General features: G+C 44.1%; 1 protein-coding gene across 1 annotated transcript; it reads right to left on the bottom strand.

The window, feature by feature from the left end:
• Positions 1-13,077: 13,077 nt before the first annotated feature.
• or95a1 (odorant receptor, family 95, subfamily A, member 1) lies at positions 13,078-14,025 on the bottom strand. The gene has a single exon (XM_056473234.1). It carries the CDS (start codon positions 14,023-14,025, stop codon positions 13,078-13,080), a length of 948 nt encoding a protein of 315 aa, XP_056329209.1.
• Positions 14,026-14,653: the final 628 nt, after the last annotated feature.

Below are 14,653 nucleotides of genomic sequence, written 5' to 3'. Positions count from 1 at the left end.
TGCCAGAGACAACTTTTCAAGCTTAATTTTGTTTTTGTACAAAAAATTTAAAACATACATTGAGTGAAAAATGGGCCCCTGGAGGAAAACCTCTTCAAAGCCATGGCAGTGGAGAGAGGCACATGTGTGGTGGGCAGAGCCGTGGCATTGGAGGGAAGCACATGTGTGGAAAGCAGAGCTGTGGCAGTGGAGAGAAGCACATGTGTGGTGGGCCGAACCGTGGCAGTGGAGGGACACATATGTGTGGCAGGCAAAGCCGTGGCAGAGGAGAGAGGCATATGTGTGGCAGGCAGAGCTGTGGCAGAGGAGAGAGGCACATGTGTGGCAGGCAGAGCCGTGGCAGTGGAGAGAGGCACATGTGTGGCAGGCAAAGCCGTGGCAGAGGAGGGAGGCATATGTGGGCCCCTTAGGTGGAGGGCAAGGGGGCCTCTGGGGCCCAGACCGCTAGTCCAGGGAGAGAGGTAGGCCCCTGGGTAGCTTGCTGGGGTCAGGGACCCCTTAGGTGGAGGGCAAGGGGGCCTCTGGGGCCCAGACCGCTAGTCCAGGGAGAGAGGTAGGCCCCTGGGTAGTTTGCTGGGGTCAGGGACCCCTTATATGGAGGGCAAGGGGGCCCTCTGGGGCCCAGACTGCAAGTCCAGGGAGAGAGGTAGGCTCTAGGTAGCCTGCTCGGGTCAGGGACCCCTTAAGTAGAGAGCAAGGGGTCCCTCTAGGGCACAGACTGCAAGTCCAGGGAGAGAGGTTAGCCCCTGGGTAGCTTGCTGAGGTCAGGGAACCCATTAGGTTGAGGGCAAGGGGGCCACTGGGGCCCAGATAGCTGGTCCAGGGATAGAGGTAGGCCCTGGGTAGCTTGCTGGGGTCAGGGACTCCTTGGGTGGAGTGCAAGGGGGCCCTCTAGGGCCAAGACTGCAAGACCAGGGAGAGAGGTTGGCCCCTGGGTAGCTTGCTGGCGTCAGGGACCCCTTAGCTGGAAGGCAAGGGAGCACTCATGGTCCAGACTGCAAGTCCAGGTAGAGAGCTTGGCCCCTTGGTAGCTTGCAGGGATCAGGGACCCCTTAGGTGGAGGGCAAGGGGGCCTTTGGGACCCAGACTGCTTGTCCAGGGATAGAGGTAGGCCCCTGGGAAGCTTGCTGGGGTCAGGGACCCTTTATGTGGAGGGTAAGGGGGCCCTCTTGGGCCCAGACTGCAAGTCCAGGTAGAGAGGTTAGCCCCTGGGTAGCTTGCTGGGGTCAGGGACCCCATTAGGTTGAGGGCAAGTGGGCCTCTGGGGCCCAGACAGCTGGTCCAGAGAGAGAGGTAGACCCTGGGTAGCTTGCTGGGGCGAGGGACTCCTTGGGTGGAGGGCAAGGGGGCCCTCTAGGGCCTGCTCTGCAAGTCCAGGGAGAGAGGAAAGCCCCTTAGTAGCTTGCTGGGGTCAGGGACCCCTTAGGTGGAGGACAAAGGGACCCTCTAAGGGCCAGACTGCAAGTCCAGGGAGAGAGGTTAGCCCCTGGGTAGCTTGCTGGAATCAGGGACCTTTTAGATGGAGGGCAGGGGGCCTCTTGGGCCCAGACTGCCAGTCTAGGGATAGAGGTAGGCCTCTGGGTAGCTTGTTGGGATCAGGGACCCTTTTCGTGAAGGGCAAGGGGGCCCTCTAGGGCCCAGACTGCAAATCCAGGGAGAGAAGTGGGCCCCTGGGTAGCTTGCTGGGGTCAGGGACCCCTTAGGTGGAGGGCAAGGGGGCCTCTGGGACCCAGACTGCTTGTCCAGGGATAGAGGTAGGCCCCTGGGAAGCTTGCTGGGGTCAGGGACCCTTTATGTGGAGGGTAAGGGGGCCCTCCTGGGCCCAGACTGCAAGTCCAGGTAGAGAGGTTAGCCCCTGGGTAGCTTGCTGGGGTCAGGGACCCCATTAGGTTGAGGGCAGGTGGGCCTCTGGGGCCCAGACAGCTGGTCCAGGGAGAGAGGTAGACCCTGGGTAGCTTGCTGGGGCGAGGGACTCATTGGGTGGAGGGCAAGGGGGCCCTCTAGGGCCCAGACTGAAAGACCAGGGAGAGAGGTTGGCCCCTGGGTAGCTTGCTGGCGTCAGGGACCCCTTAGCTGGAAGGCAAGGGAGCACTCAGGGCCCAGACTGCTTGTCCAGGGAGAGAGGTTGGCCCCTGGGTAGCTTGCAGGAGTCAGGGACCCCTTAGGTGGAAGGCAAGGGGGGCTCTGGGGCCCACACTGCAAGTCCAGGGAGAGAGGAAGGCCCCTGGTAGGTTGCTAGGGTCAGGGACCTTTTAGGTGGAGGTCAACGGCGCCCTCTGGGGCCCAAACTGCAAGTCCAGGGAGAGAGGTTGGCCCCTGGTTAGCTTGCTGGAATCAGGGACCTTTTAGATGGAGGGCAGGGGGCCTCTTGGGCCCAGACTGCAAGTCCAGGGAGAGAGGTAGGCCCCGTAGGTAGCTTGCTGGCGTCAGGGACCCCTTATGTGGAGGACAAGGGGGCCTCTGGGGCCCAGACTGCAAGTCCAGAGATAGAGGTTAGCCCCTGGGTAGCTTGCTGGGGTCAACAACCCTTTACGTGGAGGGCAAGGGGGCCCTCTAGGGCCCACACTGCAAGTCCAGGGAGAGAGGTAGGTGCCTAAATAGCTTGCTAGGGTCAGGGAACCCTTAGGTGGAGGACAAGGGCGCCCTCTGGGGCCCAAACTGCAAGTCCAGGGAGAGAGGTTGGCCCCTGGTTAGCTTGCTGGGATCAGGGACCTTTTAGATGGAGGGCAGGGGGCCTCTTGGGCCCAGACTGCAAGTCCAGGGAGAGAGGTAGGCCCCGTAGGTAGCTTGCTGGGGTCAGGGACCCCTTATGTGGAGGACAAGGGGGCCTCTGGGGCCCAGACTGCAAGTCCAGAGATAGAGGTTAGCCCCTGGGTAGCTTGCTGGGGTCAACAACCCTTTATGTGGAGGGCAAGGGGGCCCTCTAGGGCCCACACTGCAAGTCCAGGGAGAGAGGTAGGCACCTAAATAGCTTGCTAGGGTCAGGTAACCCTTAGGTGGAGGACAAGGGGACCCTCTAGGGGCCTGACTGCAAGTCCAGGGAGAGAGGTTAGCCCCTGGGTAGCTTGCTGGGGACAGGGACCCCTTACGTGGAGGGCAAGGGGGCCTCTGGGGCCCTGACTGCCAATCCAGGGCTAGAGGTAGGCCCCTGGGTAGCTTGCTGGGGTCAGGGACCCCTTAGGTGGAGGGCAAGGGGGCCTCTGGGACCCAGACTGCTTGTCCAGGGATAGAGGTAGGCCCCTGGGAAGCTTGCTGGGGTCAGGGACCCTTTATGTGGAGGGTAAGGGGGCCCTCTTGGGCCCAGACTGCAAGTCCAGGTAGAGAGGTTAGCCCCTGGGTAGCTTGCTGGGGTCAGGGAACCCATTAGGTTGAGGGCAAGTGGGCCTCTGGGGCCCAGACAGCTGGTCCAGAGAGAGAGGTAGACCCTGGGTAGCTTGCTGGGGCGAGGGACTCCTTGGGTGGAGGGCAAGGGGGCCCTCTAGGGCCCAGACTGAAAGACCAGGGAGAGAGGTTGGCCCCTGGGTAGCTTGCTGGCGTCAGGGACCCCTTAGCTGGAAGGCAAGGGAGCACTCAGGGCCCAGACTGCTTGTCCAGGGAGAGAGGTTGGCCCCTGGGTAGCTTGCAGGAGTCAGGGACCCCTTAGGTGGAGGACAAGGGGGCCTCTGGGGCCCAGATGCTAGTCCAGGGATAGAGGTAGGCCCCTGGGTAGCTTGCCGGGGTCAGGGACCCCTTAGGTGGAGGGCAAGGGGGCCTCTGGGGCCCAGACCGCTAGTCTAGGGATAGAGGTAGGCCCCTGAGTAGCTTGCTGGGATCAGGGACCCCTTAGGTTGAGGGCAAGGGGGGCTCTGGGGCCCAGACTGCAAGTCCACGGAGAGTGGTTGGCCCCTGGGTAGATGCTGGGCTCAGGGAGCCCTTAGGTGGATGGCAATGGGGCTCTCTGGGGCCCAGACTGCAGGTCCAGTGAGAGAGGAAGGCCCCTGGGTAGCTAGCTGGGGTCAGGGACCCCATAGTTGGGGGGCAAGGGGGCCTTTTGGGGCCCAGACTGCAAGTCCAGGGTGAGAGGTTGGCCCCTGGGTAGCTTGCTGGTTTCAGGGACCCTTTGGATTGAGGGAAAGGAGGTCTAATTTTCAAACTTTGAAACATACAGTAATGCTAATGCTTCTGTGAAATTACAACATGGTACCTCTCATAGATTTAATATTAACTGAGGCATTTGTCTTTTTCTTCTTCCTTTGCAACTTTTAGCCTTCGATTTTCAAATAGTAATTTGAAAGGCATTTATGTGGCAAATCGATTGTTTAAATTAGTCAACTGGCTGATGACTTAACTCGTTTTTTTTACAAAATAAAGATCAGGTGGTCTTAGTGAATGAATCTTCATTCCTTAGCTTCTGGTTTACATCTTAATATTTATAAATGTAAACTTTTATCTATAAAAGACTCTACTTCTGATAGTAAAATTTGTGATATCTCCCAAAATATTATTATTTGGTTACTCTCTGAATGTAAATCCTTCTCATTGTAAATTCATTATTAATTTATTGCTTTTTATGGCAAAATTTTACATCCATAAATGTAAATTTTCAAAGAAACACCCTTACTTTTTTATTTTCAGAAAGGACTGACAAATATGATTTATTTGTGAACTCTTTATAAAAGATTCTAACATTTACATTGCATGTAAAACCCTTTCTTGGTGTAAATCATTTAAAGTTGTTTAATTTGCTGGAATTTGATTTATGTAACCCTCTTTATCTCCTATTCATATTGTATCCTAGTAATGTTCTTTCCTGCATAATAAAAAAAATTATAATAATAATAAATAAAAAATAGCGCTACCTGTAGTTGTCAACAAACTCTTCCGCCTTAAAGCTCCGCCTAGGCTAGTTGATTGACACCTCATTTGCATTGATTTATCATTTGCGAGGTCGGTTTGAGGATTTGATTTATCATTTTCGATGTGGGTTCAAGGATTCGCAGGTAGTGCTGTCGCCTCACAGCAAGAAGGTCGCTGGTTCGAGCCTCGGCAGGGTCAGTGGGCGTTTCTGTGTGGAGTTTGCGTGTTCTCCCTGCATTCGCGTGGGTTTCCTCCGGGTGCTCCGGTTTCCCCCACAGTCCAAAGACATGGTGAATTGGGAAGACTAAATTGTCTGTAGTGTATGAGTGAGTGTGTATGGGTGTTTCCCAGAGATGGATATTACATGATGTACACATGTATACATGTGCTGGATAAATTGGTGGTTCATTCTGCTGTGGTGACCCCGGATTAATAAAGCCGAAAAAAAAAATGATTGAATGAGTTTGAGCGTTTGATTTATCATTTCACCTTTTAAGCATTTGAATTTTCATTTGAATTTTGTTAGGAAAAAACTTCCTTTTAAATTTTTATTTTCTCTGGCTGGGTTTTAAATCAGATTTTTTTTCTTTTATTCATGCTCCATATAATATTAACATCTTTTTTGTGAAACATTTCATCATTTATAATGCAGTGCTGTTTTAAAGCCTGTGCAATGAGGCCCTGCTTTGCTTTTGCTAGCTTTCACCAAGGTGCCAAAGTTAAACAGTGAATTACCAACCCAAGACAGAAATCTAGCTCAAAAACCTGACTGAACATTCTGTAATTCCTTAACCTTTTTCAGTCACGAGATGGTGCTGTTTAGCTGTGATATTTCCTTTTGTGTAAAGAGAGTGACTGTTCAGTGAATTACTAGGCACTTGATTAACATGTCACATACTAATGTTGAGTTTTTCAAAAGGCAGCAAATTAAAACTTGCTATAAAGGTTCCACTTTCATTTGTATAAGTTTGGATGTCTCAAATAATATGCATTATAGCTATTGCAGCTTTAGTGAAATATGCTTATGCTCTCCAAAAGGTCTGTTCTGCATTAGCCTTTGTGGTTCTTTCAACTGGCAGGTCAGGACCAGCTTAGAACCAGTACATAACTAGCAAAGAACCAGCAGTCATGGCATAACTAACCAGCATGCTGTTTTACTTTCTTGTTCCTAGTATGCTAACAAGCTTGTGCTGCTGCTTTATGGGCCCACTTAGGGCTAGCAAAAGGGAACCCTGCGGACTGCCAGCGCAGTGCCATTGAGAGTATGCTTACTGGCAAAACATTGCCCCTTAGTGCTGCAGCCCCCAGAAAGCCCTCTCTAGGCCCACACAGTGACTGCATTATAATCTACAACACAGGTGTCAAATCCAGTTCCTGGAGGGCCACAGCTCTGCACAGTTTAGGTCCAACCCTAATCAAACCCCCCTAATCAAACTAATTGACTTCTTCAGTTTTGTTTGAAACCTTCAGGTAAGTGTGTTGAAGCAGGACTGGAACTAAACTGTGCAGAGCTGCAGCCCTCCAGGAACTGGATTTGACACCTGTGATCTACAACAATAAATCTGTTTCAGTATGAATACTTTTCAGTCCAGCCATTACACATCTGAATTTATTAATTTTCATAATGTCATTCCAGCCTTTGTAGCTTTATTTATGTAGAGAAACCAGTAAATATTGCTGTAACCAGAGAAAAATTAGCATAAGAAAAGAAAAGTCAAAAAGTTTAAAGCAAACACTGTTATCCATAACAATGATAGCTATAACAAGATGAGAATTTTCAGAAAAGTGACTAAGGAATTTTGTAGCTGACACACAGAAAAATTATCCAACTGAAGTCTGTAATTGTTATGGATAACAGTGTTTGCTTTAATTAAAATCTTTGACTTCTGCTTGTTAACATCAGGTGTTTATCATCAATTCTCAGTAACACTCAAATAATAACTTAATTGTCATTAACTTCATCACTGCTTCTGTGTTCTTGAATCAGTTTCTATTACTGAAATGTATATTATTTGAGGGTGCAAAGTGGATGAAAATTCATTGTTGAAGTCATCAACCTTTTGACTGTTGATTTAATGCTAATTCAATAAAGGTCTGCTATCTAGGGTTCCGCCTCAACAGCAGGTAACAAGGTTTAAAATAGATCAGATTTTAGTTACGTTAGTAGTAAAATAACACAAACATAATTTTAGTAGGAAAGGTGTATTCATAAGCAACACAATAAAACAAAAAACTCTTGGCAGCATAGAGTTCAATGTGCCACACAGTCCAAAAATCAAGGTGTGCAGTAAAAGTACCAAAGTGATAGTTCACCAGTGTATGGTGCATACAATCCAAAACAGTAATGATTTACAAGCTTGCAAGAATATTCTGTAAAAGTAAATCCAAAGGAAACTCCACAATCCCCCTTGTGTTTTCCATGCTGCTCTCTTTCCTGCTTTTTGTCAGATGACCGATCTTCCTCCATACTGTTCTTAAAGCAATGCACACACTAGAGAAATATAATGTATTGCCAGCATGGTAAAACATGTCTCACACGTGACAGTCAGTCTCTTATACAAGTCTTTAACACACATAAAAAATCAGGGACCATGTCAAATCTTCAATTTTCAAACATCAAAGTTGAGATGCCCATCCAGGGCCTTGTGAGGGCTTCCTGGGGGCTAGGTGATGGGCTGCCCATGTAGGGATAACATTAATGGGCCAACGTTGCCATTAATCAAACTCTCAAGGGCCTGCTGTGGCAGCCTGTGTAACAGAGGCCAGCTAGTAAGTGCTGTGCAGGTAAACCTCACTCCTCTGACCTCTAAAGGTGCTCTAGCGACAGATGCTAGAGGGTATGGTCTTTAGCCTCCTTGTTAGAGCAACCGACTCCCATGCGGAAGGTTGCCGGGTCGATACCAGCTCGGAGCAGGTTGGGTGGCCTAGGACCGGCGGAGTTACACCTGCATTGGGCCAGAGTTAGCTAGCCCTTCATTGAGATTAATGTGGGCTGTCTGCTAGTGTGGGTTACTCACACAGGGCCAGTTGTGGGTCATAAATGGGCTAGCCTGCACTGGGCCTGTTTAGATTTGACGTAAGATGTAGCCCACTGCGCCCTCAAATAGCCAGCATGTGCACTGCACAAGAATGTTCGTGGGACGTTGCTAGCTTATTTTGCAGGTTTATGTGAGGTAACAGTGCTATCCTCCTTGCTGCTCGTTTAGCCCTTTGTGAACATAAAAACCATCCATACTTTTTACTCTACATGTTCACTATGTTTAACTATTTGGCGCTATTTTGTTAGCACAACTTAACTTGTTTTTTTAGCACAGCTAACACATCTTAACTATTTCCATCATGTTTTAAATACTGCTTACATGAAATAGCATGTTGCTAAAGTGGGTTAGCATAATAGTAGTATTAATTAAAATGTATCGCATAAACAACATTTTTAATGTTTTAAAATGTAAACAAGATTTACCACGTTGCATGTTTCTATCATGCTTAGCACATTTGTACTAATGCTTTTACCATGCTAGCATGTCCTAGTTGTTATGCTGTACTAGCGTAAGCTGGATAAATAAAAGGTCTGAAGCCCTTGAACTGGTTGAATGTAGATTTTTGAACTCCTACTAAAAGTTTTGATTGTCCAGTTTTTGAAAACCATCAAAAGTCTGAATTAAGATAAGATAAAATCAACATTGACATAAACCGAGATAGGAAGTTGATGAGCAGAAGAGAAATGCTTATCTTTGATATTATGAAATGCCATGATGCAAAAGTCAAGGGCTGACTGCAAATATTGTGGCCATTTGGTCTGTCAAATAGGTCAGGTTCATCATTAAAAATAATGTAGCCTCATATTACAGCATACAATGTATTTGTAGGTCATATACTAAATCCTAATATAACCTATATTTCTATTAGAGCTCCAGGTTGAGTGGCAGTGTTTTTGGTTTGACACTTCAGTGAATCACCACAGTCATGCTTTGATATAATAAGACATAAATGACTTAGGATTGTTGTAATAAAAAAGTCAAATGGCTTGCTATTAAATATAATTATCATTATATCTAATAAACAAAGTTCACCTACTGAAGCTAATTATGCTCTGCAGAGTTCTGGTCCAGAAAAGTCACAAAGGACTGCTGCAACTTGAGAATGCTGCTCATTTGTAGCTTGTTACCTTTGTCAATGAACTAAAAACAGGATGGAACATGTTTGTTTCACCACTCTGTGCCCTAATTAGACCCAAGGGTGGCGATATAAGTGTCATAACATTTTTAATGTTATGTACAGTATAGGCAAATAAATGATCTAAAATAAATAAATAGTATTTTACATTATAAAACATTTTAGAAATGCAATAAAAATTTATTTGTTCATTTTTTTAGTTTTTTAGTTTCAGTTTACTCATGGTTTACCCCTGCATTATTTTCACTATGTTTTATTTGTATGTATACTTTATCATAATAGACATGTAATCAGTTTGGGATTCTGTGCATTTTAAATGTTTTTGGTAAAAATACATCTATCAACAGAGCATTATGCTTAACACGCGGCTCTAAAGCATGCATGGGATGTACTATAAGCATTCTATTTTTTTATTTAATTTATTTTATTGGAATTCTATTGAAGTCAGTATTGAACCTATTTACATTTATTAAGAATTTAATACTTTTATTTATCAAGGAGCAGTTAAATTGGCAGTAAAAGTGACAAAAGTCAAAACCGGGCCATTTAATGGGATACAATTCATTTTATTGTAAATAAATACCTTTATTTTGATCTTTCTATTCATTAGACAACACCGGAAAAAAAAGTCAGTTTCCACAAAATAATAATCAGCATAATTATTTAAAACATTTATAATTCATTCTTCTTGAGTAACAAATTGGCATATTAGAGTTCACTAATATATTCTTGTGATTTTCACAGCTGAAAAATGAATACAATTTTTAATCTATAACAAGAGGAAACAACTGTTTTAATTTGCCATAACATATTTCACAATAGTATTGTAACATACTGTATTTTGATCTCAACAAGCTCACCTTAACCCAATATTCAAACATTTTTGCTCGATTGTCATTGTCGAGCATTCATTATATTTGAAGAGTTCGGATGCAAAAGCCACTAAACATCACTTCCGCCAAAAATGAGATAATGACAATGAGTGAATGCTTTAGGCAACAAATAGATTTGCTTCTAATCATCCAAATCCCAGCATCAGTGCATTCAGAAATAACAGTTTGTTGGCAAAAGCCGCTAATCGCTATGAGGCGCCGTGTAGGATTTAAATCAAACTTTGCTTATCAACACACACATAAACACGTGCATATACACCTATAAATTACTCGCATATACACCTATACTTTTAGATGTTCAAAACAAAATATATGAAACTTGTGTATATACATATAAACTTGACGCACGCATACACCCACACACACACGCACATACATATAAACTCCATCTATGCAAACACACCGACACACGCGCACATACATATATACTCCATCCATGCAAACACACCCATATTAACACACGCACATACATATATACTCCATCCACGCATACACACCCACATTACACACGCACATACATATATACTCCATCCATGCAAACACACCCATATTAACACACGCACATACATATATACTCCATCCACGCATACACACCCACATTACACACGCACATACATATAAACTCCATCCATGTATACACACACACATTAACATACGCATACATATAAACTCCATCTATGCATACACACACACATTAACACACGCACATACATATAAACTCGGTCCTTGTGCGAGCACACACACGCACATACATAAACTTCCTTGCATAAACACCCACCCACACACACACACACGCACATACAACTCCCAGCATGCATAAACACCCCTTAAACAGTCGAGCAAACATCCAAAACAAGATACACAAACGTATACAAAGTTGTGCATATATGCAGGTGATTTATATGTGGATGTGCGGTAACTTTTCAGTGTGAACGGAAGGCATATCCGTTCAAACGGAAGGCATTAATTAATTTTTTTTCTCATGCAAATCAACATGAATTTCAGAGTGATCTTGATAGCCGTGACGTTTTTCGGTGCTTTATTTACTTGTGCTAATTGCAACGAGGATGTTATAGTCAGGCGAATAAAAGTGAAACAAGATTATAAAACTGCAGCGCATTAAACACACGCGTCTTTAATCTACCGCAAAACACAGAGTAGACGCGCACTACAATTTAAAGCACAGATAGCGTGACCGTCTCTCTCTGAACAGCAGATGGCGTGACCGCAGTCTTGAACTGCGGGCCTTGATGGCGAAACAAATTGCGCAATTCAGATTCTGTTTGCAGTTCAGCTGAAGGGGACACATTTGACTCCACTGAATTAGATATGGATCTTATTATAGTCGGCGAAGCAAGAACATTTCGCAAAAAGTTAATTATGTCTGTAACGTAACGCTATCACTGTTCATCATGGTCATTCAAATGGAGAAACGTGGCAAAATAGCTTACTTCGTCTTATTTTCTGATTAATGGCAGCTGGCAAACCAACAATGTGCATTCCTGCCACCTTCTGGACTGAAGTGTGGACCCAAAATAACCCATTAAGGATTGCGACACGATACAGAAAATCATATTAGACAACAATGTATTTATTCTAATAATAAATAATATTATATACTTCATATGTGACCGTGTATTGATTAAACCTACTGCTTTCATTTATTTGAGGATTTTTAATAAACATTTTGCTGGGGCAGTCATGTCATGTTTTCAATAATCAAAAGACCTAATACCTCAATTAATCACATTATTTATATTTTATAAACTTGAAGATAGGATAGATTGCACTACAACACAGCTAATTAAAATTACCTGATACAGGCTTATAATTATAAATAATGATATATTTCGTTTTGGCTGTGACTTTTACACTAAAATGACTTCTTTTTTATGAACTGAGATAACTTCCTGTTATACTGAAATACCTTCCGTTTAAAGTGAAAAATTCATGCGCACTTACATATGAAATCACTTGCATATATGTATATACACAAGTCATTAAATATACATGGGTGTGTTTGCATAGATGCAGTTTATATGTATGTGCGCGTGTGTGTGGGTGTGTTTGCATAGATGCAGTTTATATGTATGTGCGCGTGTGTGTGGGTGTGTTTGCATGGATGGAGTATATATGTATGTGCGCGTGTGTCGGTGTGTTTGCATGGATGGAGTATATATGTATGTGCGCGTGTGTGTGGGTGTATGCGAGCGTCAAGTTTATATGTATATACACAAGTTTCATATATGTTGTTTTGAACATCTAAAAGTATAGGTGTATATGCGAGTAATTTATAGGTGTATATGCACGTGTTTATGTGTGTGTTGATAAGCAAAGTTTGATTTAAATCCTACACGGCGCCTCATAGCGCCTCATAAAGAAATGACTGTAAATATAGTGGAGTTTTCCAAATAAGAGTATATGACCAGAAACCAATGATTTTAAAGAAGTGATTGAAGAGAAGGCCAATTCAGTAAGGAATACAGTTGACAGTGATGAGTATTAAATGGCGCACCAGTAACATATTGCTGCATGATAAATAACATCCAGTTTGTGAAAATATTTTTAAGCTGATCTGTAAATAAATCCCCATAATCCAAAATTAGTAATACTGTTAATTTGACCAAAGGCTGCGTTGAAAGTGCGTAAAGGAAGATTTGTTTCTGGAAAGAAAACCAGTACGGGCTTAAACCTTTTTGAGCAATTAGTTTATGTGAGTTTCAGATGACAGTTTACCATCTAACCAGATACCAAGATATTTGTAGCAGTCAACATAATTAATCTCAGAACCGTCCAATGTAGACATTTTAGGAAGAAACTCAACATGTGGTAAATTTCTATTTTGTTTTATTAGTATTTAAAACTAAATGAAGATTGGTAAAAGTGCACTGGATACTTAAAAACTGGCTTGCAGTAAAGAAAGTGCTGTAGTCAGTGAAGAACTAGTAGTATAAATGATGGTATCATCAGCATATAGTGGAACAGAACAGTTAAAACACCAACAACTTATATGTAACACTTTTAGAGTGTAACATATCAGTTCAAATGGAGTTTAAGAGCATGCTTAGCACAATTATAAGCGTTCATCATTGAATAAACATTCCATTAGGTGCATGTACATTGATTATAAAAGTTCAGCTTCCAAAAAAAACAGTACCAAACAAACCCACTCTCATTTAGTTTCTAGTTTATGCGGGTCAACACGTGCCCCATAACAAGGCAGGACTTTCCTCATGTAACTTTTAAGCTTTTCGTCTCGGATTCCGTAAATGAGCGGGCTCAGAAACCGAGGGAACAAATTAAAGCAGACATAGTATACAAAAGACATATCTGCCTGAGACAAGCTCACTCGCTGGACAAGCAAGAGTTCTGCGATGGGTTGAGAAAAGGCCATCATGCTGAGGAGCAGCTGGAGACCGTGGAGTATCACAGTGTGTAGAGCCTTTCTTACGGATGCCCTATCTTGTCGCATCCGCCGGGTCTCCATCAGGATCCGAATATAGGTGAAGAGGATGACCACGGTCACCACAGCGAAGAAGATCCCATTGAGGCTTACTTTGAATAAAGCCTGAATGGGAGAAGCGTTGAGTATTGTGGTCTTGCAGAGGACTGGGGTGGACAGGATGTTCACATTAGGCTTGAGGCGCATCAGGATGAAGTCAACGGTGGGCAAGATGCAGCTGATGATCCACAGACTCACAATGATGGTCCAGATCCATTCAGATCTCCACATGGCGGGACGGTGGAGCGGGTAGAAGATGGCCACGTATCGCTCCAGGGACATGGTGGAGAGGATGAGCGGTGTGTTTAGGAAGGTGGCGGTGGAGAAGAATAAAAGCGGAGCACAGTAGATGATGGCGAACTGAACCTCAGCCATGGCCAGCAGGAAGAGGGCGACGGAGGAGAAAAGCAGAAGGGTGTCGTTGATCAGCATGTAAGTGAAGAGCATGTAACGCGAGCTGTCAAAGAACTGCCTGTGAGATGCAAAGGTGTAGAGCGTCAGGAGGATGAAGAACAGGAACGCTATGAAGATCGGCATCACCACACACACCTTCACGATGACCGAGAGGTTGCTGTTGGACGTCGTGGTGTTGACTGGGAGGTCGGTCAGGTTCTGCATGGTCTACAAAGAGGCGGAAGAGGGTTTAGTTAGTTTGAAAGGTTGAAAAAGACAAAGGAATTGGTGCTATTTCATGTTTTTTATTGTGACTCACTCAAAAAAATTTAGCAAAATAAGTCTTAAATACAACAAATTTTGTTGAAAACACATACATCTATACTGAAAACACATTTTGAAGCAACCTTGGTTGTATTTACTGTAATTAAATAAGTCAAGTTTACTCCAATTTTACAAGTTTTGCAAAAATAATTCTGTTAAATACTTATAAAAAGTATGCAAGTAGGTCAAGTTTGGTTAAAGGGATAGTTAAAATGACCCAAGATTGAGAATTATCAACCTTCACTTGTTTCAAACCTTCTTTGAGTTTCTTTCTTCTATTAAACACAAAAGAAGATATTTTGAAAAATGCTGGAGACCTGTAACCATCAACTTCCATTGTGTTTGTTTTTCCTTCTGTGAAAGTCAATGGTCACAGCATTCTTCAAACTATCTTCCTCAGAACAAATAAATTGATAAAGGTTTAGAATCACTTAAGGCAGAATAAATAGTGAGTCGAGTATCATTTTTGAGGGAACCATCCCTTTAATTAAGTTATGTAAAGTTAACTTTGTTTATTTGTATTTTTATG

Source organism: Danio aesculapii, chromosome 15 (genome assembly GCF_903798145.1).
Source record: "Danio aesculapii chromosome 15, fDanAes4.1, whole genome shotgun sequence".
NCBI lineage: Eukaryota > Metazoa > Chordata > Actinopteri > Cypriniformes > Danionidae > Danio > Danio aesculapii.
This window is presented reverse-complemented; position numbering and strand designations above follow the sequence as displayed.